This window comes from Pseudorasbora parva, chromosome 19 (genome assembly GCF_024679245.1).
Source record: "Pseudorasbora parva isolate DD20220531a chromosome 19, ASM2467924v1, whole genome shotgun sequence".
NCBI classification, from domain to species: Eukaryota; Metazoa; Chordata; class Actinopteri; order Cypriniformes; family Gobionidae; genus Pseudorasbora; species Pseudorasbora parva.
The window spans coordinates 42,919,865-42,945,579 of record NC_090190.1 but is presented as its reverse complement, the minus strand read 5'-3'; the positions used below and the strand labels follow the sequence as shown (position 1 = coordinate 42,945,579).

Below are 25,715 nucleotides of genomic sequence, written 5' to 3'. Positions count from 1 at the left end.
GACGAAAACTTACATACTGTGCCTTTAATTTGATACTATCTTCATCTAGTGCAGTAATCACAGCTCGGTTCACGTGTATCTCACGGATTTTACCACATCGGTGCAGACGGGGTACAATCTCAGACAGCGTCAGAAATGCAGTGTGTTTTTATTAGTGTGATCTCAGTGGTGTTTATGCCGCTGTAAACATTGTTATTCTGGTTACTGACTAACTCGATCTGTCCGCGAGAGAGCAGAACTCATTTCAGATGAGCTTCATGGAAATGTCCAAACTGTCTGACGTCTGTAATGTGTGACCAGAGGAGCTGCTAAAATATGATAAAGAATCAAACATTCGTCTTTCAATAGTAAAACATTGACTTCCAGTAGAAACTCAACTCTTAATCGAGAAAACACATCTGGCAAAACACTATCCTAATGTTGTTTTGGTCCCCCTTTGGCTGATCTGCTATTAATGTATTCTCTCAGAACCAGCATTAGCTTCTGGAGCAGTTTGAGCTCCAGTAGATCGTCTGTTTGATCGGACCCCACGGTCAGCCTTCGCTCCCCACGGTCATCAATGAGCCTTGGCCGCCCATGACCCTGTGGCCGGTTCTCCACTGGTCCTTCCTTGGAGCACTTTTGATAGATACTGACCACTGCAGACCGGGAACAGCCCACAAGAGCTGCAGTTTTGGAGATGCTCTGACCCAGTCGTCTAGCCGTCACAATCTGGCCAAACTCGCTCAAATCCTTACGCTTGCCCATTTCTCCTGCTTCACACACATCAACTCTGAGGACTAAATGTTCACTGTGTGTATTTTTATGTATAGATATTCCTTATTTAATTTATATGAAAATTAGAAAAACACTTCACTTAATAAAACAAAATCAAGTTTAAAAAATGAAATCTCTGTTTTGAGTTTCGTAAACATGATTTTCACACCTCAGAAATGTGCCGTTGAGAATATCTTTAATTCAGCTTTGATCACAGGAATAAATAATGTTAAAATATATTAATATAGAAAACAAATTCTGTATTTTTGATCAAATAAATGCAGCCTTGATGAACATATTTTCCTTCAAAAACACACACACCCATATATATATCTCACACTTAATATTTGTATATATATATATAAATTAATAAACACTTCCAAGCATTTTTTATAATAAAAAAAAAATCACATTTAAAAAAAATAAAATCACTGTTTTGAGTTTTGTAAACATGATATTTACACCTCAGAAATGTGCCGTTCAGTACGTCATGTGTTTTATATTCTCAGTATAAGTTTGCAGAATAAAAGTCATTGTTTTTCACATAGTTTAAGGTCAGACATTTGTCACTAATATTTCTTTTGTGTGTAAGTAATTTAAAAAAATGTCAGAGTCTTCCTCGGGCACATGTTGGTTTGAATGGGAAGTGTGCTGAAGATCCTGAGATGGCGGGGTTTGGAGTGTGTGTGTGTGTGTGTGTGTGTGTCTGTGTCTGTGTCTGTGTCTGTGTGTGTCCGTGAATGTGTCTGTGTGTGTCCTCTAGATCTGCTGTGAAGGCTGGATTGCTGTATGGGTTTGGAGTGTGTGTGTGTGTGTGTGTGTGTGTCTCCTCTAGATCTGCTTGAAGGAGTCTGCTGTGAAGACCGGGTTGCTATATGGGTTTGGAGTGTGTGTGTGTGTGTGTGTGTGTGTGTGTGTGTGTCTCTAGATCTGCTCGAAGGAGTCTGCTGTGAAGGCCGGGTTGCTGTATAGGTTTGGAGTGTGTGTGTGTGTCTGTTTGTGTGTCCGTGTGTGTGAAGGCCGGGTTGCTGTATGGGTTTGGAGTGTGTGTGTCTGTGTGTGTCCGTGTCCTCTAGATCTGCTTGAAGGAGTCTGCTGTGAAGGCCGGGTGGCTGTATGGGTTTGGAGTGTGTCTGTGTGTGTCCACGTCCTCTAGATCTGCTGTGAAGGCCAGATTGCTGTTTGGGTTTGGTGTGTGTGTGTGTGTGTGTGTGTGTGTGTGTGTGTGTGTGTGTGTGTGTGTCTCCTCTAGATCTGCTTGAAGGAGTCTGCTGTGAAGGCCGGGTTGCTGTATGGGTTTGGAGTGTGTGTGTGTGTGTGTGTGTGCCGTCTGATGAGTTTGTACACCGCTACGATGGGGATGGACAGCACAGGGACGGAGCTCAGCAGGACACAGATGGCAAAAACCCAGTCGGAGTACGGCTTGACCTCCGCCTCCGGAAACCGCTCCTGCACACACACACACACACACACACACACACACACACACACACACACACACACACACACACACACACACACACACACACTCATCTCACTACAGCTTTAGACCTGCTTTGGGGTTAGGGTTAGGATTTAAATTATCTGCGTAAGGCCATCCTTAAAAATATTTTGGTTTGCAGTAACAGTAAAAATTTTAAAAAAAAGGGTCGGTAGGTAGGTCTATATTTTTTTTTTCAAATTTTAATATAAAAAAAAAAAGTACATTTTTGGTGATGGTGATTACGTAGGTATGAATTTAAACAAATTGGCATATCGTGACATCACTGACTGGGTCTTCAAGCTGTGCCTTCGGGCGTGTAGGCTAATTGCAGGCTATATAGACCACAAACAAATTGAAATATTTGTCAAAAACATGTTTATTGCATAAATTTCAGGTGCATTCATTAAGAAAAGGGTCCAACCACCAGCTAGCTGTCATTGACTCAAAGCTGTCAACCCTCCCTTTTTTTCCGGGTTTCTCACGTATTTTAGCTCTTTTCCTGCTGTCTTCCCGTTTTAGTATTTTCCCGTGATATGTTTCTTATTTTTACGCTCGATTGTGTTAAATCTGAACACGCAACTATCTGTGTCTCTGAAGTGGCTTGCACTTCTTGCCAGACCAACGCATCTGGTGATATAGACTAGTGCATTTGAATATTAAAAAGCAAAAAGTTGTTTTTATTAATTCAATTAATTAAGTAGCTATAGCAAGCTATTCAATCAAGAGCAGTGAGTGAGTCCTTATCTTTTGTTTGACAGACAGCAGTAAAGGCTACTGCCCCTTTAAGACCTAATACAGAGATATGCTCGTCTTTCTCAACTGTATAAAGTTCTCTTAAGCCATATACAGACTATGTCTGCTTGGTTGGATACTCATCAAGATCGACATGTTGACATACTTTTTGTGTGAGTTTATCCGTTCAAACGCAAGACTTGAAAGAACTCAATATTTGCGCGCTGTGAGACGTGCGCGCGCTGCGCACAGAGACAGATCTTCTCTCACTGCAGAGTTCTCATTCGCGTCTTCTGGCGAATATACTGAGTGATGATGGCGAAAATGACTGGTCATACGGCAGCACTCGCATGCATTGAACACAGTTTACAAAGAGAGACCGTTTTGCCCACGTTTTCTTTTATTATCGCTGTTGTAGTGTAGCCTATCACTGAGGAACCAGCACGTGTATCCATCGACAGAACCATGCATAAAGCATTATTTTTCAAGTTACAACCAGTGCCGCCGCTCCCACCACACGCTGGGGAGGTTGAGCAAAACACACGCTACCCATAGCAACGCGTTATGACAACGACATTTCAGACTGACAGAGACAAGATAAACGGCTTTTCCGCCATTTGTTACTGTTTTGTACACGTTGTTATATTAATTATAATTCAAAATCTGTTTTATTCGCCACAATATAGTAATGATAAATGTTGAGAGGGGCACTTTTGATTCATTTTCAAAAAGGGAAGGGGCTCAAAGCCCTCCCCTCTGCAGTGCACTTGCCTGGTGTGTGTAACGTGTCCATGGTCTTGACTCCTGTCACACAATGCGGCGAAATCTCCGACAGGGCTTTAACAGTCTAACGTTTCAATGACTACGTTTACATGGACAGCAGTAATCTAATTATTGACCTTATTCTAAATAAGACAATATTCTGATTAAGGTGTTTACATGAGTTGCTTTTAGAGTACTCCGTTCATGTTCCCGTTTTACATGTGCTAGAACATAGATCGATTATGGCACGTCATTACGTCCCCATGCCACGCTATGTTCTCCAACATCCAATCATAGCGTGACTTTGGCAGGTGTGTTAATTTTATGGGCTCAGTAAACCCGCTAACTTCACCTGCGGGTGTCGCTGTTGGACAGTGTTACTTTACATTAAGAAGTATAACAAAACATGCGTTTTTATAATGTTTTATATCTACATTTACGTTGATTTATTTTTGTAATATGTATTGCCTCTTTTTTTTTTTTTTTTGAAGAGACACTGCCCCTCTTTCCTCCTTATTGACAGCCTACATTTAAAATAATAGCTTTGATTAATTATGAAAAAGGTTTAAAAATCATGACTCTTTGGATTGTTTTTCCTGCCGTCGAGCCACAGGCGTTCACTGAATGACCCATCTGGTTAGCGATTACAGATACAAACTTATTGTATTTTACTTTTACAATGAGCATTGAACAACAAAAATAAAAATAGAGAGAGAGGACGCAGTGTTCACAATGAACAGTCAAGTAAAACACACACCGCCCATAGCAACGACGTTTATGGCAACGACTTTTCAGACTGACAGATCCGTAAAAGATAAACGCGACTTTTCCACTATTTGTTACTGTTTTGTACACGTTGTTATATTAAGTATAATCCCAATTATGTTTTATTGGCCACAATATTATCGATGATTGTTGAAAGGGGCACTTTTGATTAATTTTCAAAAAGGGCAGAGGCTCGAACCCACAAAGCCTCCCCTCTGCACTTCCCTGTTGTGCGTAACGGTATGTGTCCTGTTAGTGTTGTAGTCGAGACCACCTAAACCGAGACCAAGACAAGACCAAGACTTTGAAGGGCCGAGACCAAGACAAGACCAAGACTTTGAAGGGCCGAGACCGAGTCAAGACCGAGACCAATGCATGTCCCCACACTCATGATAAAATGTGGAATATGCCTATGATTGGCACTTCTCTCGTATGTGTGGGTGTGAAAGTGTACCATGAGAGAAGTTTTGATCAAATAATCAAAAGGCATTGCAGCTTTGTGGGAATTAATCTTTTTCTTCTATAAGCAAATAACACTTAACTTTTCGTCAATGGGAGGCACTGAAGACGACGTGTCCATATTGTTTACAGTCTATGGTGGACACAAACACCAAACTGACACTAACAGAGTTTTGTGTTTTGTTTTTTGAAAAGCGCTCGTGCCCATTTTAAAACTCAAAGTTCCCTAAGAATGCTAATCTGGATGAGGTATTAATCTCAGACACAGTCCATTATGTCTTAAATGAATGTGAATAACTGGAGGTGGAATATGTATCATACAGATATGCATTAGTATGCTGCTTAAGCAAATTATTTTACATATGTACATATTTTCATTTACAAATTGAAAATGTTATTGTGCAGCTTTATTGTGCAACAACAAGGAAAAGAAACCCTGTACTTGCATTTTTTGATTAACTACAGTTTGATTTAACAAATATCTCAATGCAACGAAACAATCATTTTTTATTATCTTATGTTTATATCTCATATTATGTATGATCTCTTATATTGATGTTTCTTTTGTTCCAACAGGTTGAATTGTTTTGGTATATAATCATATCAATATTAGAAATAGCATTAACAGTTAACAAATAGCCACATTTTCTGCCATATACAATTTAATAAAATGATCAGCTAGCTAACAAACAACTTTGTTCTGTTTTCACCTCACTCCAGTCGAAACTAAATGATTTTAGACTATTTATTTTACTACACATTCAACATACATAAGCTGAAATACTGTGGATAGTTAAAACTAATAAATCTTACTCTCCACTCTTGCTAAATTGGGTAAGCACACTTGTGTTCTCATTTCTGAGGTGTTCTGAGTAAATTATTAAACTGATTCGTTCAGTTCATTGTTGAACAGATCAGTTCTGATTACCGTCGTTAAAATGATTCGGTTCAAATGAGTCATTTGGTCGTGAATCGGACATTAGCAGACCCGTTGTGTGTGAATCACGGCTGTCAGAACATCGCGGAAGGTTTGTCACACAGAAAACACTTCATAACTGGATAGAAATTGTTTCCTATTTATTTAATGTATGATTTATGTCAGCTGTTTAGCTGGTCAAACGTTTTTTGAGCGCAATTCACACCGAGCGGTACTTCAAAACAGTTGTCCGAACGCGCAACGTTCAACATGGATTCGGTTTTCTGAACTTTTGATTTAGCTTAATATGTGAAGTATCAGAGAGAGCTTATGTGCTTATTTTGAAGACAGAGAGAGTGCGCGCAGGGTTCTCTGCTCTTTATATGCCTTCAGCTGTGGTCTTGACCGGTCTTGAGACAAAATCCCGAGTCATCTTCGCCCGAGACCGAGACGAGACCGAGTAAAAATGCGGTCGATACCGAGACGAGACCAAGACCTTTAAAAAGTGGTCTCGAGACCGGTCTCGAGACCAAGACCGATCTCGAGTACTACAACACTATGTCCTGTCAAAAAATGCGGTGAAATCTCCGACATGACATTAATAGTTAGATTAAGGTGTGTACATGTCTCTGATAATGCGACTAAAATAGGCATACTCCACATGTCTTAATCCGATTTATGTTTAGTTAGATTATGACTTTAATCAGATTAAGGTAATTAGAAATCGCTGTCTACATGGTAGCCTCTTAATCAGAGTATTGTCTTAATCAGATTAATATCGGAGTATTGTTGTCCATGTAAACGTAGTCAGTGAATGAGAGTATGAGCCGAACCGAAACGAACGCACGTGCAGGCCATAGTGTGACATCCGTTAACCATAGTGTAAACACATAGATGACGTCACGGGTTTTTCTATAAACGAAAGAACGTAGCCTTCGTTTGTATGTAGGCCCAGGTAATTTATACATTTATAATACTTACTAAAATATAATTCATATTATTTTATTACTGTTGTATTAGTTGTTTGAAAAGTAAAAAAAAGAAATTGGTCGGTCTTAAAGCCAATTTACAACCGGCAAGTCGGTCGGACTAAAAGGGAAAAAAAAATAAAAATTTGAGTCGGCCCTAAATTGACAGGGTCGGTCGGGTTACGGCAAACAAGAATATTTTTAAGGATGGCCTAATCATTTATTTTTGTATGTTTGTTTTGCATTTTAAGTAATTTTAAATTAAATTGTTTTATTATTTAATTACATTTTTATTTAAAACTTTACTAAATTGACATTTTTTGAGTTTAAGTGTTGTATATTATGATTTTTTTATGATCATTAGTTTTAATTTTATATTTATGATATAACAATGGTGTTTTGCATCTTTTCTTCGTTGAGGAGAGACCCCTGTCACGAGTGTGAAGCGCTTTGGGCGTACAGTAGTACATACGAGCGCTATATAAATGCCTCATTCATTCATTGAATTTTGTTTTGTTTCATATTTTATTTTATTTAAATAAATGTGTTTTGCATTTTAAAATCGCTTAACTTCGCATTTTGTATGATTTAATTAAAATTTAAATAACAAATAAATAAATCTCTTGATGCGTTTGTATTTAATGATTTTTTTAAAAAAAACATTTTTTTTACAATTATTGATTATTTAAATTTAGTGTTTTGCATCTTAAGATTATTTGCTTATATATATATGTATGTTATCATTTTAATAGATTTAATCATTTTCAGTCTTGCTTCAATTTTAGTAAGTGTCTTGCATTTTAAATGATCATTTTTTATTATTTAATTACAATTTTATTTATTTTTTATTTTATATTTTATTGAATTTAAATAAGTGTTTTGCATTTTAAAATCGTTTTAACTTCGCATGTTTTAATTTTTTTTATTTTAAATAACATAAATAATCTCGATGGATTTTGTATTTTATGATTTTAATACAATTTTCTGTAATTAATTTTTTAATTTTAGTGTTTTTTGTCTTAAGATCTTTTTTTTTTAAATATATATTTATGATATAATTTTAATAGATTTAATAATTTTCAGTCTTTTAATTTTACATTAAGAGGAAGAAGAGGAGTGTGAAGGGGAGGTCATAATGTTCTGCTGTTTTACACTCACATACGCAGGGTTCCAGGCGGGATAGGTGGGATGTTCCTGAACCTGGACCACCACATACGCCACCAGAACCACCAGCAGCATGACTGGACTGATGCCCATCCAACACACACGCCAGTACAGGTTCGGCCGCCGGCCCGTCATGTACTCGATGTCGTCGCTGAACCTGGAGCAGACACACACAGAGGCACACACACGTCTTTCAGTCTCAAACCATCACAAACACTCGTCTAATACTGAAACCCTCATAGCTCAAATATTGAGATTAGGTCAATAAGTTTATATTTTTAATAATGGTTCATGGTTCTCTGATGTGGTGTAACTAACACATAAATGATTTGTTTTTATTTATATTTTTGCTTTTTTCAAAAAGTTTTACTTAAAAAAAAAAATTCTATTTATTAAATTTGTACATTTATGTGATTAAATATGTAGAAATTTTAAAAAAAGTTTTATTTTAAAATATTTTATTGTTATTTTAAGGATTTAACTAATTTATGTAAGCGTTATATCTTTATTTCAGAATGTATAATTTGTTTTTAGTTTAAAATAGTTATTTTATAATATTTGTTTTATTTATTGTTATATTTTAATGAAATAACTAAATTTTGTGTTTTTTTGTTTGTTTAAATTATTTATTTTAACATCTTTAAGAGTTTTTAAGTTGCTTTTAAAACATTTATTTATTTTTAAATTTTCTTAAAAAATTTTTTTATTTTAGTTGTACATTTGTTATTTAGTAAAGATTTTGTAGTTAATTTGTTTTGTTGTAGTTAATTGTTCACGAGAAGGATTTAAGTATCGGTTATTGGTATCGGCCACGAGAATGACTTAAGTATCGTTATCGGAACCGGCCGCGTGAAGGACTTAAGTATTGGTTATCGGAAACGGCCGCGTGAAGGACTTAAGTATTGGTTTTTGGAACCGGCCGCGTGAAGGACTTAAGTATCCTTCCACCTAAGTGGTTGAGAAGAGACCCCTGACATGAGTGTGAAGCGCTTTGGGTGTACAGTAGTACATTTGAAAGCACTATATAAATGCCTCATTCATTCATTCATTGGTTATCGGAACCGGCCGCATGAAGGACTTAAGTATCGGTTATTGGTATTGGCCACGAGAAGGACTCAAGTATCAGTTATCGGAACTGACCGTGTGAAGGACTTAAGTATCGGTTATTGGTATTGGCCACGAGAAGGACTCAAGTATCAGTTATCGGAACTGACCGTGTGAAGGACTTAAGTATCGGTTATTGGTATCGGCCACGAGAAGGACATAAGTAACGGTTATCGGAACCAACCACATTAAGGACTTAAGTATCGGTTATCGGAACCGACCACGTGAAGGACTTAAGTAACGGTTATCGGAACCGACCACATTAAGGACTTAAGTATTGGTTATCGGAACCGACCACGTGAAGGACTTAAGTAACGGTTATCGGAACCGGCCACGAGAAGGACTTAAGTAACGGTTATCGGAACCGATCGCGTGAAGGACTTAAGTATCGGTTATCGGAACCGACCGCGTGAAGGACTTAAGTAACGGTTATTGGAACCGGTCACGAGAAGGACTTAAGTATCGGTTATCGGAACCGGCCACGAGAAGGATTTAAGTATCAGTTATCGGAACCAGCCGCGTGAAGGACTTAACTATCGATTATCAGAACCGGCCGAGTGAAGGACTGAATTATCGGTTATGGGAACCGGCCACGAGAAGGACTTAAGTATCGGTTATCGGAACCGGCCGCGTGAAGGACTTAAGTATTGGTTATCGGAACCGGCCACGAGAAGGACTTAAGTATCGGTTATCAGAACCGGCCGCCTGAAGGACTTAAGTAACGGTTATCGGAACTGGCCGAGCGAAGGACTTAAGTATCGGTTATCGGAACCGGCCACGAGAAGGACTTAAGTATTGGTTATCGGAAACGGCCGCGTGAAGGACTTAAGTATTGGTTATCGGAACCGGCCACGAGAAGGACTTAAGTATTGGTTATCGGAACCGGCCGCGTGAAGGACTTAAGTATTGGTTATCGGAACCGGCCACGAGAAGGACTTAAGTATCGGTTATCAGAACCGGCCGCGTGAAGGACTTAAGTAACGGTTATCGGAACTGGCCGAGCGAAGGACTTAAGTATCGGTTATCGGAACCGGCCACGAGAAGGACTTAAGTATCGGTTATCAGAACCAGCCCCGTGAAGGACTTAAGTATCGGTTATCAGAACCGGCCATGTGAAGGACTTAAGTATCGGTTAACGGAACCGACCGCGTGAAGGACTTAAGTATTGGTTATCGGAACTGGCCGCGTGAAGGACTTAAGTATCGGTTATCGGAACCGACCGCGTGAAGGACTTAAGTATTGGTTATCGGAACTGGCCGCGTGAAGGACTTAAGTATCGGTTATCGGAAACCGGCCGCGTGAAGGACTTAAGTATCGGTTATCGGAACCGGCCGCGTGAAGGACTTAAGTATTGGTTATCGGAACCGGCCACGAGAAGGACTTAAGTATCGGTTATCAGAACCGGCCGCGTGAAGGACTTAAGTAACGGTTATCGGAACTGGCCGAGCGAAGGACTTAAGTATCGGTTATCGGAACCGGCCGCATGAAGGACTTAAGTATCGGTTATCGGAAACTGACCGCGTGAAGGACTTAAGTATCGGTTATCGGAACCGGCCGCGTTATGGACTTAAGTATCGGTTATCGGAACCTGGCCGTGTGAAGGACTTAGGTATTGATTATCGTTATCGGCCACAAGAAGGACTTAAGTATCGGTTATCGGAATCGCAATCGGCCACGAAAAGGACTTAAGTATCGGTTATCATATCAGAACCGGCCACGAAAAGCACTTAAATATCGTTATTGGTATCGGAATCGGCCACATGAAGGACTTTTACTTCTACTTAAAAATTTTATACGTGCATCCCTAATTTTTACTGCTGGCTTTAAAATGAAGATTTTCCGACCGCTTCATCCCGTAGAATCCCACGACGGCGATGATCTCGAAGAAGGCGATGACGAGGAGTGGGACGGATCCCACATAGCTGTTGAAGATCTCCAGCCAATAATTCCCTGATCCCAGCGTGAAGATCAGCGCCGCCAGGAAGCTCACCGCACAGATCAGACCTGCATTAACATATCATTAGCATACGGCCGCCTCATCAGCATACGCCCACCTCATTAGCATACGGCCATGTCTCAGGATTGGCTACCTGTGAAGAGCTCTTTGGGCATCCATTTGGGCACCATGTGCAGATCCAGCAGCGGCGTCAGAACGCCCTCCAGATTCCCGAACATGGAGGACAGGCCGAGGCTGAAGAGCATGACGAAGAACAGCACGGCCCACACCTGAGAGCCCGGCATCTCGATCACTGCCTCCGTGAACACGATGAAGGCCAGGCCCGTTCCTGAGGCACTCTGGGTAAGACAGAAACGCCGGTCACTATACACACACTAGCGTTCAACAGTTTGGAGTTAAATAATACTTTTACTCATCAAGGACACGTTGAAATAATCTAAAGTGCGAAGATATAATGATACAAAAAATGACATTTCAAATAAAAACAATTTTTTATGGAATTGTGTGATGTAAAGTCGCTGCGGAAATGCATTTTATAAAGTCAGTATTACACATTATAAATTCGGAATTGCGTTTCGTAAAGTCGGAAATTGCGTGATGTAGAGTCAGAATTGCGTGACGTAAAGTCAGATTTGCGAGAAGGAAAGTCAGATTTGCGAGATGTAAAGTAAGAATTGTGAGATTTAAAGTCAGAATTGCGTGATCTAAAGTCGGAATTTGGAGAAGTAAAGTCGGAATTGCGAGATATAAAGTCGGAATGGCAAGATATAAAGTCCGAATTGCGAGATATAAAGTCCGAATTGGGAGATGTAAATTCAGAATTGCGAGATGTAAAGTTGGAGTTGGATTTGCGAGATGTAAAATCGGAGTTGGTTTTGTGAGATGTAAAGTTAAAAAAGATAAGATGTAAAGCGAGGTGTAAAGTCGGAATTGCGAGATGTAAATTCGGAATTGCGAGATGTAAAGTCAGAATTGCCTGATCTAAAGTCGGAGTAGGATTTGCACGATGTAAAGTTAGATTTGCGAGATGTAAAGATGGAATTGCCTGATCTAAAGTTGGAGTTGGATTTGCGAGATGTAAAGATGGAATTGCCTGATCTAAAGTTGGAGTTGGATTTGCGAGATGTAAAGTCGGATTTGCAAGATGTAAAGTCGGATTACGAGATGTAAAGATGGAATTGCGTGATCTAAAGTTGGAGTTGCGAGATGTAAAGATGGAATTGCCTGATCTAAAGTTGGATTTGCAAGATGTAAAGTCGGAATTGCGAGATGTAAAGTCAGATTTACGAGATGTAAAATCAGAGTTGGTTTTGTGAGGTGTAAAGGTGGGATTGTGAGATGTAAATTCGGAATTACGTGATCTAAAGTCGGAGTAGCATTTGCAAGATGTAAAGTCAGATTTGCGAGATGTAAAGATGGAATTGGATTTGCAAGATGTAAAGTTGGAGTTGGATTTGCAAGATGTAAAGTTGGATTTGCGAGATTTAAAGTCGGAATTGCAAGATGTAAAGTTGAAGTTGGATTTGCAAGATGTAAAGATGGAATTGGATTTGCAAGATGTAAAGTTGGATTTGCGAGATTTAAAGTCGGAATTGCAAGATGTAAAGTTGAAGTTGGATTTGCAAGATGTAAAGATGGAATTGGATTTGCAAGATGTAAAGTTGAAGTCAGATTTGCGAGATGTAAAGATGGAATTGGATTTGCAAGATGTAAAGTTGAAGTTGGATTTACGAGATGTAAAGTTGGATTTGTGAGATGTAAAGTCGGAATTGCAAGATGTAAAGTTGAAGTTGGATTTGCAAGATGTAAAGTCAGAATTGCGAGATGTAAAGATGGAATCGCGAGACAAAAAGACAAAGTTACCTTTTTAGGGTTAATTTTGAAATGCAAGTCTGTGCTTATTTCCAGCTTTACCTGGTCCAGGAAGTTCTGGAGGACGCAGTGTTTGAGGTTGAGCCCGGAGACTTTCTCCGGATCAGTTGTGTTCAGATCCGTCAGCCAACTCTCGTAGTTCTCAGCCGTGATGTTTCTGTCCCCGATGTCGAAGGCGTTGGTCAGATCCAGGATGTTACTGCACACACACACACACACACACACACACACACCTGTCAATCAGACCTGGCAGTCGTTTGATGCGTGAAACACTGTTGATGCGTAGCTCCATCAGTGTGTGTGTGTGTGTGCGTGTCACCTGTTGATGCAGGCGTTGAAGTTGCTGGTGGCCTTGAAGCCCAGGATGGCGAATATAGGAATGGAGGCGTAGAGGGACGTGGCGCTGTTAATGCATCCCACAAGCACCGCGTCTCGCTCACAGTTATTCCTACAGGACACCGTCACAAGCATGTATTATATTCAAAATGCATTATTTTAAAGAAGTTATGAATTGGCTTTAATTTTTTATCCTGTTGTCTGAGGTCAACTAATGACGTTCGTGTGGTTTTTACATTCAGAAACATCATAACTCATCAGTAATAGGCTATTTTCTACACTGGTTTTGAGGCTCTCTCCTGTAATATAAGCGCACACACACACACACACACACACACACACATACGTGCCTAAATCAAGAAAGGAATGTTATTTCACTCTTTGAGATTTACCGGCCTGCTGGCGGGCTTAGGTTTTGGTAGCCCGTCTGGAAAACACACAGCCCCGGGACTACTATTACATATAAAAACACGTTTTACTCACATAAGTGTGTTGCACCATTCCTGTCGGATCCGATATAGAAGCACAGCATCAGAGTCCTGCACGGGTCCATTTTTGGAGACCCGCCCCCGCCCATACCCGCAAGGTTTAGCACCAGATCCGACCCGTGACCCGTGAAAATATCAAAATTAAATCCGTACCCGCCCAGACCCGTTAATATTTGGCCCGTTACCCGACCTGTGCCCGCGATAAATCACACACGCTAAAACATTCAAATTAAAATGCTTTATTTTTTATCCTGCACCTCTCTCAACATCAACCTCGTCATGAATGGGCTAATGAAACAGTCAAAAGTGCCTTTAAAGACTCATTGTCAACTCATATAGCTAACGTTACTCCACTCACCAACTTTACTTTACTTCATCCATTGCTACTCCTGCAACGCTCGCTCCATCTGCATCAACAAAAGTTTCGATGTCGCAGTGGTGGTTACGTGATGGGTCAAATGGCATATCGTTGTAGGGGTGTCAACAATAATCGATTCGGCGATGCATCACGATGCGGGGCATGAACGATTCAGCATCGATGCGGCAAAGTGCCATAATCGATTATGTCACTGTTTATTTTCTGGCGGACGATAAAGTTGTGAAGTTTCAAATACTTCCGGTTCCGGGAGAATAACAACAACAACAAGGAAGATGGCTGAGGCGGAGGGAGATGACCGCGATAGACGGGTTATTAAAAACGCGCTAACGACCCGAGGTGTGTAGGATTGTTCGTATATATTTTTTGCACAATAATAAATTAATCTATAATGACGAAATATGGCGCAATTTACCTTTATTCCACAAGGTGGCAATGTCTGATACCCAATGATGAAGTGACGTTTCACTCATAGTTACCTCTGACAGAAAACGAAACAATAATAATAATCTGCAAAACTTGAAATGACTCAGTGATTTACCGCAGAAAGCAAGTACTAAACACAATCATATGCTAGTGTCACTGTCACTGATGATGGATGTGGTCAAGAAGCTGTCAGTGATCAAAATATTGATTTTGAAGACGTTGAGAATGAGTTTGGAGAATATGCTGGAGATGGCGAATATGAGCAGATGCTGAATATACTGGTAAACGAGCTCTGACGAGGACAGATGATGATGGTGTTAAACATCTGCTCAAACTGAACCCTTCCAAGCTCCAAAAGGTAACGAAATAGGTTTTATTTTATTCTTCTGTAGCTGTTACTCTAAAATCAGGAGTTTTATATATTATCACGACAGGTGGAGGTCTATCAGTGTTAAATATAGATCTGGGTCGCTAACGACCTGAATATGTAAGAATGTTTGGTGAAACAGTCATGCATTTAAGGGTTAATTGCATTTTATTTAATTTTATTTAATTACATTTTATTTTATTTAATAACTTTTATGTCAAAGATACAGGAGACACATAGCAGCCAATACAATCTGTTGTTTAATATCTGCTTGTATTGCCTCATGACTGATGAAAAATTAGCTTTGTGTGCAGTAGAATTTTGATGCATCGCAATGCATCGTAGAATCGAATCGAATCGTTACCTGGTGAATCGTAATCGAATCGAATCGTGAAGGCAGTGCCAATGCACACCCCTATATCGTTGTTGCGTGTGTGTGTAATGGTAATTTGGACATAGAAATTGTAATAGCCTACAATATGTTCGATGGGGGAAGAAGGAGGCGGGAACCAGCGAACATTTAAAAGACTTTAACCAAACAAAACGAAAGTAACGTGGGCAGCCCCTCATGCTCATGGACATCTGCCAAGCGCACACAATAAAACGTAAACACAACTCAACGTTAAATCCAGGTCTGGTGATCTCTCGTCCTTATATGTTTCCGAGCTCCCTCAGAGGACTCGAGACCGGTGTGGCTCGCAGGTGACGCTCATTCACAATCACGCCCTGGTCTCTCTCTCTCTCTCTCTCTCTCTCTCTCTCTCTCTCTCTCTCTCTCTCTCTCTCTCTCTCTCTCTCTCTCTCTCTCTCTCTCTCTCTCGTTCACTTTGCCACAGAAATATTGCACATATTTTTCATCCGCCCATCCGCGCTACTACCCGCCCGCACAGAGTTAATTATCCGCCCGCATCCCCGCCCGTGAATTTTATAAATGTCACAATCCACCCGTTTTAGCCACTTTTATGCGGGTACCCGACCCGTTGCAGGACTCTGCACAGCATTGTGTTTTAATCTCAATATGTCTGCAAATCCAGCTCGACCTGAGACTTGTTTACAAACGATTCTGCAGTTAAATGAAGTCGGTGGGCGGGGCTCCTGAGTTAGATGAGCTGGCGGGCGGGGCTACTTAATTACATGAGTCGGTGGGCGGGGCTACTGGATTAGATGAGTCGGCGGGCGGGGCTACTTAATTACATGAGTCGGTGGGTGGGGCTACTGAATTAGATGAGTCGGCGGGCGGGGCTACTTAATTACATGAGTCGGTGGGTGGGGCTACTGAATTAGATGAGTCGGTGGGCGGGGCTACTTAATTACATGAGTCGGTGGGTGGGGCTACTTAATTAGACGAGTCGGTGGGCGGTGCTACTAAATTAGACGAGTCGGTGGGTGGGACTACTGAATTAGACGAGTCAATGGGCGGGGCAACTAAATTAGACGAGTCAGTGGGCGGGACTACTGAATTAGACGAGTCAATGGGCGGGGCTACTAAATTAGATGAGTCAGTGGGCGGGACTACTGAATTAGACGAGTCGGTGGGCGGGGCTACTGAATTAGATAAGCTGGTGGGTGGGGCTACTGAATTAGACGAGTCGGTGGGCGGGGCTACTGAATTAGATAAGCTGGTGGGTGGGGCTACTGAATTAGACGAGTCGGTGGGCGGGGCTACTGAATTAGACGAGTCGGTGGGCGGGGCTACTGAATTAGATAAGCTGGTGGGTGGGGCTACTGAATTAGATGAGTCAGTGGGCGGGGCTACTGAATTAGATGTGCTTATTGTTCTGTAGCGGCGGTGTTTCGCCACTAGGTGACGTAAAGATGTGAACACGATCGTTTTCTGGGTCTGGTGTCTATAAAAGCTTTTCTTTGACTAACAAGGAAGTTTTCAGCTCTGAAACTTACAGGATATTATTATATGATCATGACCTTTATATATCAAAAGCTCAAGGGAAAGTTGATTCCTCAATTCATCAGCCCTTTAAGGAAAATTGTGTAACAGTGTCGCACTTTTTGGGGTTGTAGCTGGAGAAGGCGATGAGTCCTCCGAAGGCCAGAGACAGAGAGAAGAAGATCTGTGTAGCGGCGTCCAGCCACACCCGAGGGTCGGTCAGCAGGGTCCACTGCAGAGAGAGAGGTCACACACACACACACACACACACACACACACACACACACACACACATGCCTCAGTCTCCCGCTGGTGTCCCATATGGCAGATCTGTGCAGTGAGACTCACGTCTGGAGTGAAGAGGTACCGGAGGCCCTCCGCGGCCCCGGGTAATGTGAGGGCCCTCACCAGAAAGATGGTCAGCACTAGGTACGGGAAGGTCGCGGTCACATACACGGCCTGAGGTGGACAGTAAAGCACATTTACTTAAGTCCTGTACTGAAGTCCACTGTTTGAGTCTCTGTGCTTTACTGGAGTATTATTTTTTCTGTAAACTTCTGACTTTAACTTCACTCCATCTGAAAGACAAATATCGTCCTCTTTACTCCACTACATTTCTATCAAGGTCCTCGAAGTGGAAAGTCGTTTCTGTCGCAGCTTTGAAAGTCAGTGATGATTTTTTTCTTCTTTAAAAGGTGTTTGGGTTTTTGCAGAAAGCCTTTCAGGAATCACTCTTGTAGAGTCTCGTGAAGTTCAATGATTTCACAGCATTTATTAAACACTGATTTATAGTTTAGAGCAAAATGGAAGAAGACGGATGTCCAAATGCTCATTTAGTGGAGGATTCACATAAACAAAGTTGATTCTGTCTTCAGTGAAGGTGAACAGTGTGAGAATATCAGATGTGTATCAGTGTATTGGATCCGTGCATTCGGCCTTAAAGTGACAGCAGCTTTATAAAGAGCTTTGTAACTTTTCTACAAGTATTTAAATGAGTTTAAGTTAGTCGTCTGCTAGTGTGTCAGATGGAGCGTCACTGACTGGCTTAAACCATGATGGCATAATGTGCATTTATACAACTATAATACAATAATGCGGCGACATAAAGAAGGACATTTACTTTTGAAAACAAATACTTCTATACTTTACAGTCACCACATTACATCCCCCCCCCCCCACACACACACACACACACACCTTCCCGATGGTCTCGATGCCCCTGATGAAGCAGATGTAGACGATGGCCCAGGCCGAGCCCACACACAGCACGAGCCACCACTGCAGCGAGCCGCTCTGCTCCAGGTCTGGAGAGATGTTCAGAGTCTGCCTGTACCAGAAGTAGTTGACCGGTGTGCTGACCACACACTCCTCCACGAAACCTGCGAGACATCAGCCATCCACACAAAACTCTCAGACAATATCTACATCCCACGTGCGTGTGTGTGTGTATGAGTGAGTGTGTGTGTGTGTGTGTGTGTGTGTGTACCCGTGTTGTTGGCGTTGACAGGACACTGACTCCAGGGCAGCGGATCCTGGAACGAGTGGAAGAAGTACCACAGGACCCAGGCCAGGATGGTGTTATAGAACAATCCCACCAGGAAGGAGAGGAACATGGACGCCACTCCTGCAGACGTGTGTGTGAAGCACTCAATCACGCTTTATGAACTTCTTAAAGGGTTTGATTCACTTACACACACACTCTCTCTCTCTCACACACACACACACTCTTACCCAGGCCGCCCAGCAGAGGAGAGATGGAGTGCCAGACGCCGATGCTTCCCTTCCTCAGACTCTGACCGATGGCCAGCTCCAGATACAGCAGCGGCAGACCCTCGAAGACCAGCGCGATCAGGTACGGGATCAGGAACGCTCCTGAAACGCGCACACACACACACGCACGCATACACACACACACACACACACACACACGCACAAAGACGCACATGCTGTGTTTACATGTTTTATTGGGCACTCTGCATAGGCGTATTGGTTTTATATTGTATATTCTCTCTCCTTACACACACCCTACCCATCACTCACACACACACACCCTACCCCTAAACCTACCCATCACACACACACACCCTACCCCTAAACCTACCCATCACTCACACACACACACCCTACCCCTAAACCTACCCATCACTCACACACACACACACCCTACCCCTAAACCTACCCATCACACACACACACACACACCCTACCCCTAAACCTACCCATCACACACACACACACACACACACACACACACATACCCTACCCCTAAACCTACCCATCACTCACACACACACACCCTACCCCTAAACCTACCCATCACACACACACACACACACCCTACCCATCACTCACACACACACACCCTACCCCTAAACCTACCCATCACACACACACACCCTACCCCTAAACCTACCCATCACACACACACACACACACACCCTACCCCTAAACCTACCCATCACACACACACACCCTACCCCTAAACCTACCCATCACACACACACACACACACACACACCCTACCCCTAAACCTACCCATCACACACACCCTACCCCTAAACCTACCCATCACACACACACACACACACCCTACCCCTAAACCTACCCATCACACACACACACACACACACACACACACACACACACACACACACACACCTTAAACCTACCCATCACTCACAAACACACACACACACACCCTACCCCTAAACCTACCCATCACTCACACACACACACCCTACCCTAAACCTACCCATCACACACACACACACACACCTTAAACCTACCCATCACACACACACACACCCTACCCCTAAACCTACCCGTCACACACACACACACCCTACTCCTAAACCTACCCATCACACACACACACTGCCCCTAAACCTACCCATCTCACACACACACACACACACACTGCCCCTAAACCTACCCATCTCACACACACACACACACACACACACACACACACACACACACACACACACACACACACACACACTGCCCCTAAACCTACCCATCTCACACACACACACACACACACACACACACACACACACACACACACACACACACACACACACACACACACACACTGCCCCTAAACCTACCCATCTCACACACACACACTCACACACACTGCCCCTATGCCCCTAAACCTACCCATCTCACAGACACACTCACACACACTGCCCCTAAACCTACCCATCTCACACACACACACACACACACACACACACACACACACACACTGCCCCTAAACCTACCCATCTCACAGACACACACACACACACTGCCCCTAAACCTACCCATCTCACACACACACACACACACACACACACACACACTGCCCCTAAACCTACCCATCTCACACACACACACACACACACACACACTGCCCCTAAACCTACCCATCTCACAGACACACTCACACACACTGCCCCTAAACCTACCCATCTCACACACACACACACACACACACACACACACACACACACACACTGCCTCTAAACCTACCCATCTCACAGACACACACACACACACACACACACACACACACACACACACACTGTCCCTAAACCTACCCATCTCACACACACACACACACACACACACTGCCCCTAAACCTACCCATCTCACACACACACACACACACACTGCCCCTAAACCTACCCATCTTACACACACACACACACACTGCCCCTAAACCTACCCATCTCACACACACACACACACACACACACACACACTGCCCCTAAACCTACCCATCTCACAGACACACTCACACACACTGCCCCTAAACCTACCCATCTCACAGACACACTCACACACACTGCCCCTAAACCTACCCATCTCACAGACACACTCACACACACTGCCCCTAAACCTACCCATCTCACACACACACACACACACACAAACACACACACACACACACTGCCCCTAACCCATCACATGCCATTTTTTTAATGGCAATGATCCGTAAACCATCCCGCTGAGATCAGTCCTTTATTAGGCTTACCATATAATATAATCATAACGGCCTATAATATAATATAAAAACTGAAGTATTTAGACTGATATATGATATTATAAGCGTTTAAATGCTTCAATATGTAAATACAAATAAGACATAATAGAGTAAATGTGCTGTCCTAATTATTTTAAAAATGATTGCAAAATTATAAGTATTAAAAGTAATAACAGCACGTTCATTAACGCATTATAAATACGACGAGTTTGTGCTTCAAAGAACAAACATCTCAGTCAGAAAATCTTCCCAATAAAGGCAAAACAAGATTATGATCATTTCTCCTGTAAACGAAGTCTTCATATCTCCAGTCGTTCTGCTTCTCCAGTGAACGAATCTTCATTTTAAAGGGATTTATTAACTCAGAATGTTTTCATTAGAGCCATACAATATTTATTCATCTTAATGTTCATTTCAGCTTTTACTGATGCATTTTAACATCAAACCGCTCCGTTTAGTGATCAACGAATGACTTATTAAAGAAATGCTCACTGTAAATACAGCCGTCACTCTTCATTAGTCCATGTTCATTAATGCATTATTAATGTTAACTAATGAGTATTGGAATGATCATAATCTTGTTTTTTCCTTTGAATTCGTCGTTCTGTTTCTCCAGGAAACCGATCCTGATTTCCGAAACGGGACAGAAACACTGAGGAAGAGCATCACACACACACACACACACTCTTCACCTCCGCCGTAGATCTGGCACAGGTATGGGAACCTCCAGACGTTCCCGAGCCCCACAGCGAACCCGATGCAGGTCAGCAGGTACTGGACCTTATTGTCCCATTTGGGCCGTTCCTGAGCGCTGGACGATTGGCTGACCGTGTCCATCCTGACGCCGAGTGTGTGTGTGAGTGAGTGTGTGATGGATGGGTTATGCATGGAGACGCTGTAAGCCGGGGGTGTGTGTGTGTGTGTTTAATGTGTAACCGGCGCTGACAGGAATGCTGCTCAAATCCGTGTTTTACTGTAAAAACACACACGGCTAAAGGTTGAGCTGTTATTCTTTTATTGTCCTCATTAGGAGTTTATTTGATTCGTCTCAAAACAAAGTCCTTTCTTACACTGGGAGAGCGGCCATTATGACAGTGTGTGTGTCATTATGAGAGTGAGTGTGTGTGTCATTAAGAGAGTGAGTGTGTGTGTCATTATGAGAGTGTGTACTTACTAATGGGTTTGGGCGATTAGCACAGGATGGACATGTGTGTAACGGACACTGAAATAAACTCTAACTCAATGAGATACTGCAGTTTAGAGAGATCTCCAGAACTCATTATTAAAAACAGCAGTGAGAAAACACACACACACACACACACACAAACACACACACACACACTGCCCCTAAATCTACCCATCACAGGAAAAACTCCTCCTGTGTGATTTATAAGCCTTTTGTAAAGTGGGGCCATGGGTAATGTCCTCATATTTCACCCTCTCCTGTAATACCTGTGTCATACCCATGGCATTATACACACTTGTGTCCTCATATGTCACACACACACACACACACACACACACACACACACACACACACACACACACACACACACACACACACACACACACTGAGGAACTAAACAGTCTGTCCTTTAGATCTTACATTGTTAGATTAATAACACTGCCCCTTCCCCTAAACCTGTGTGTGTGTGTGTGTGTGTGTGTGTGTGTGTGTGTGTGTGTGTGTGTGTGTGTGTGTGTGTGTGTGTGTGTGTGTGTGTGTGTGTGTGTGTGTGTGTGTGTGTGTGTGTGTGTGTGTGTGTGTGTGTGTGTGTGTGTGTTTGTGTGTGTTGTGTGTGTGTGTGTGTGTGTGTGTGTGTGTGTGTGTGTGTGTGTGTGTGTGTGTGTGTGTTATTAATCTAACAATGAAAGATCTAAAGGACAGACTGTTCAGTTCCTCAGGTATCACAGCACCATTAAAACCAGTGTGGCGTGGGAATGATATAGACAACACACACACACACACGCACACACGCACACACACACACACACACACACTCACACACACACACACACACACAGTGCTACAGATATAGTGTTTATATTAGATAGATATATTATTTTTTTTAATGTATAAATTGTGTGTAGAGCATGAAAGCTTGGCTAGAAGCCTTTGTCTCAGGTCGAGTATTGAGCTCACAGCGCCACCGGCTGGAGACTGAGAGACATCACACAATCTGGAGTGTGTGTGTGTGTGTGTGTGTGTTTCTTGTTTGGCAATACTTGTGAGGACACAAATGTCCTCCCTTATATAGTAAAACATGAAAACAAGGTGAGGACATTGGACTGGTCCTCACTGGTTAAAAAGGCTTATAAATCGCCAAAAACATGTTTTTATTTAAAGCTATTGTTTTGCACATGTTTCTGTGATGGGGAGGTTTAGGGATACGGGCTGTGTGTGTGTGTGTGTGTGTGTGTGTGTGTGTGTGTGTGTGTGTGTGTGTGTGTGTGTGTGTGTGTGTGTGTGTGTGTGTGTGTGTGTGTGTGTGTGTGTGTGTGTGTGTGTGTGTGTGTGTGATGGGTAGGTTTAGGGACAGGGGTTGGGTTAGGGGATAGAAAGTAGCATTAATCTGATATCAAATCAATGGAAGTCTATATAATGTCCTCACTAATATAGCGAAACAAACGTGTGTGTGTGTGTGTGTGTGTGAAGCTGCATTAATTATAGTTATGCTGGACTCTCAAGTAATAATGATGACAGTTTAACACAAGGACCAATAAAACATGAAGTGTCTATTAGAAACAGAGAACAGCATATCTGAGTTATTAATCTAACAATTAAAGATAAGAGCGAAGAAATCTGAAGGACAGGCTGTTCAGTTCCTCAGGTATCACAGCAGCATTAAAACCAGCGCGGCGTGGGAATCATATAGACCACACACACACACACACACACACACACACACGTTTGTTTTTGTGACATATGGGGACTCTCCATAGGCGTAATGGTTTTTATACTGTACAAACCGTATTTTCTATCCCCTTACACTGCCCCTAAACCTACCCATCACACACACACACACACACACACACACACTGCCCCTAAACCTACCCATCACACACACACACACACACACACACACAGCACCTAAACCTACCCATCACACACACACACACACACACACACACACACTGCCCCTACCCCTAAACTTACCCATCGCACACACACACACACACACACACTGCCCCTAAACCTACCCATCACACACACACACACACACACACACACACACACACACACACACACACACACACTGCCCCTAAACCTACCCATCACACACACACACACACACACTGCTACTGTAGATAATGTGTTTTCTATCCACCTTATTCGTAACATATGGAAGGCAAAGTTATGACACTCGGTCAAAGTAATCATGAGATTCAAACTCAGCTTCAGCTCTTGAGTTCTGATCCGATTAGGCTTTGATTGACAGGTCAAAACTCTGATTCAACACTTACAGAGTATTTGCCGACACAAACTATATATTATGTGCTAAAACATGTTAGCAACGTGTTAAAATCATGCTAGAAACAAGCTAACACATGTTAGCAATGTGTTAATGCTAGCAACAAGACATGTTAACAAATGTGCTAAAGCATATTAGAAACATGTTAGTAATGTGCTAATTCATGTTAGCAACATGTTAGTACCATAATGTGCTAATTCATGCTAACAACATGCTAATACATGTTAGCAATGTACTAATTAATGTTATCAACATTTTAAAAACATGTTAGCAATGTGTTATCATGTTAGCAATATGTTAAAATGTTAACAATGTGTTAATTCATGTTCACAAAATGTTATGAACATGTTATCAGTGTGCTAATTAATGGAAGCAACAAGATAAGACATGTTACATATGTGTTGATTCATGCTAGCTAAATGCTAAGACATGTTAGCAATGTACTACTTTACGTTAGCAAACATTGAAAAAAACATGTTAGCACTGTGTTAAATCATGTTAGCAGTATGCTAAAATATGGTAACAATTTGTTGATTTATGTTAACAACATGCTAAAGGATGTTAACAACGGGTTAAATCATGTTAGCAAAAATGTTATAATATATCAACTAATGTGCTAATTCATGTTAAAATATTAAAACATTAACAATGTACTAAATGAATGCTAGCAATATGTTAAAAAATGTTATCAATGTTGTTTATAAATGCTAACAACAAGATAAGACAAGTCAACAATATTAAATAATGCTAGCAAAATGTGAAACCGTTAGCAATGTGCTACTTCATGTTACCAAACATGTCAAAACATGTTACCAATGTGTTAATGCCAGAAACAAGTTAAAACATGTTAATGTGTTAATTAATGCTAGCAAATTGTTAATATACGTTAACAATGTGCTAATTCATGTCAACAAAATGCTAAACATATTACCAATGTATTAAAGCATGTTAGCGACATGCTAAAACATGTTAACAATGTGGTAATTCATGTGAACAAAATGTTAAAACATTTTAGCGATCTGTTAAATCATGCTCGCAAAAAGGCTTAAACGTGCTATCAACTTAGCATGGTGGTAATGCTAGCAAATTGTTGAACATATGTTAACAATGTGCTTATTCATGTTAACAACATGTTAGCAATGTGTTAATTTATGTTAACAACATGTTAACAATGTGCTAATTCATGTTAACATGTTAGCAATGTGGTTAAAAATGTTAAAACATGTTAGTTATCTGTTAAATCATGCTAACAAAATGTTAAAACATGATAGCGATCTGTTAAATCATGCTAGCAAAATGTTAAAACATGTTAGCGATCTGTTAAATCATGCTAGCAAAATGTTAAAACATGTTAGTGATCTGTTAAATAATGCTAATAAAATGTTAAAACATGATA

At 41.6% G+C, this 25,715-nt stretch overlaps 2 protein-coding genes and 1 long non-coding RNA gene across 4 annotated transcripts in view; 2 read left to right on the top strand and 1 right to left on the bottom strand.

Annotated features, from left to right (window-relative positions):
* Positions 1–11,099, top strand: part of tert (telomerase reverse transcriptase) — a 39,566-nt gene extending 28,467 nt beyond the window's left edge. Inside the window, exons 17-18 of the transcript XR_010899376.1 lie at positions 8,008–8,119; positions 10,969–11,099. The gene's annotated coding sequence lies outside the window, so the exon portion shown is untranslated. The remainder of the gene's footprint in view (positions 1–8,007; positions 8,120–10,968) is intronic.
* slc6a18 (solute carrier family 6 member 18) lies at positions 1,860–21,698 on the bottom strand. The gene is made up of 12 exons (XM_067426436.1): positions 21,539–21,698; positions 18,548–18,688; positions 18,303–18,440; positions 18,014–18,195; positions 17,165–17,275; positions 16,936–17,048; positions 13,258–13,386; positions 12,981–13,137; positions 11,200–11,404; positions 10,954–11,113; positions 8,000–8,162; positions 1,860–2,205 (listed from the first exon to the last, which is right to left on the bottom strand). Exons 1-12 carry the CDS (start codon positions 21,681–21,683, stop codon positions 2,005–2,007), a joined length of 1,845 nt encoding a protein of 614 aa, XP_067282537.1. The 5' UTR covers positions 21,684–21,698; the 3' UTR covers positions 1,860–2,004.
* Positions 18,316–25,715, top strand: part of LOC137048322 (uncharacterized) — a 40,608-nt gene continuing 33,208 nt past the window's right edge. For both annotated transcript variants that reach the window (XR_010899377.1, XR_010899378.1), the window contains exons 1-3: positions 18,316–18,448; positions 18,552–18,668; positions 21,463–21,617. This is a non-coding gene — a long non-coding RNA (uncharacterized lncRNA). The remainder of the gene's footprint in view (positions 18,449–18,551; positions 18,669–21,462; positions 21,618–25,715) is intronic.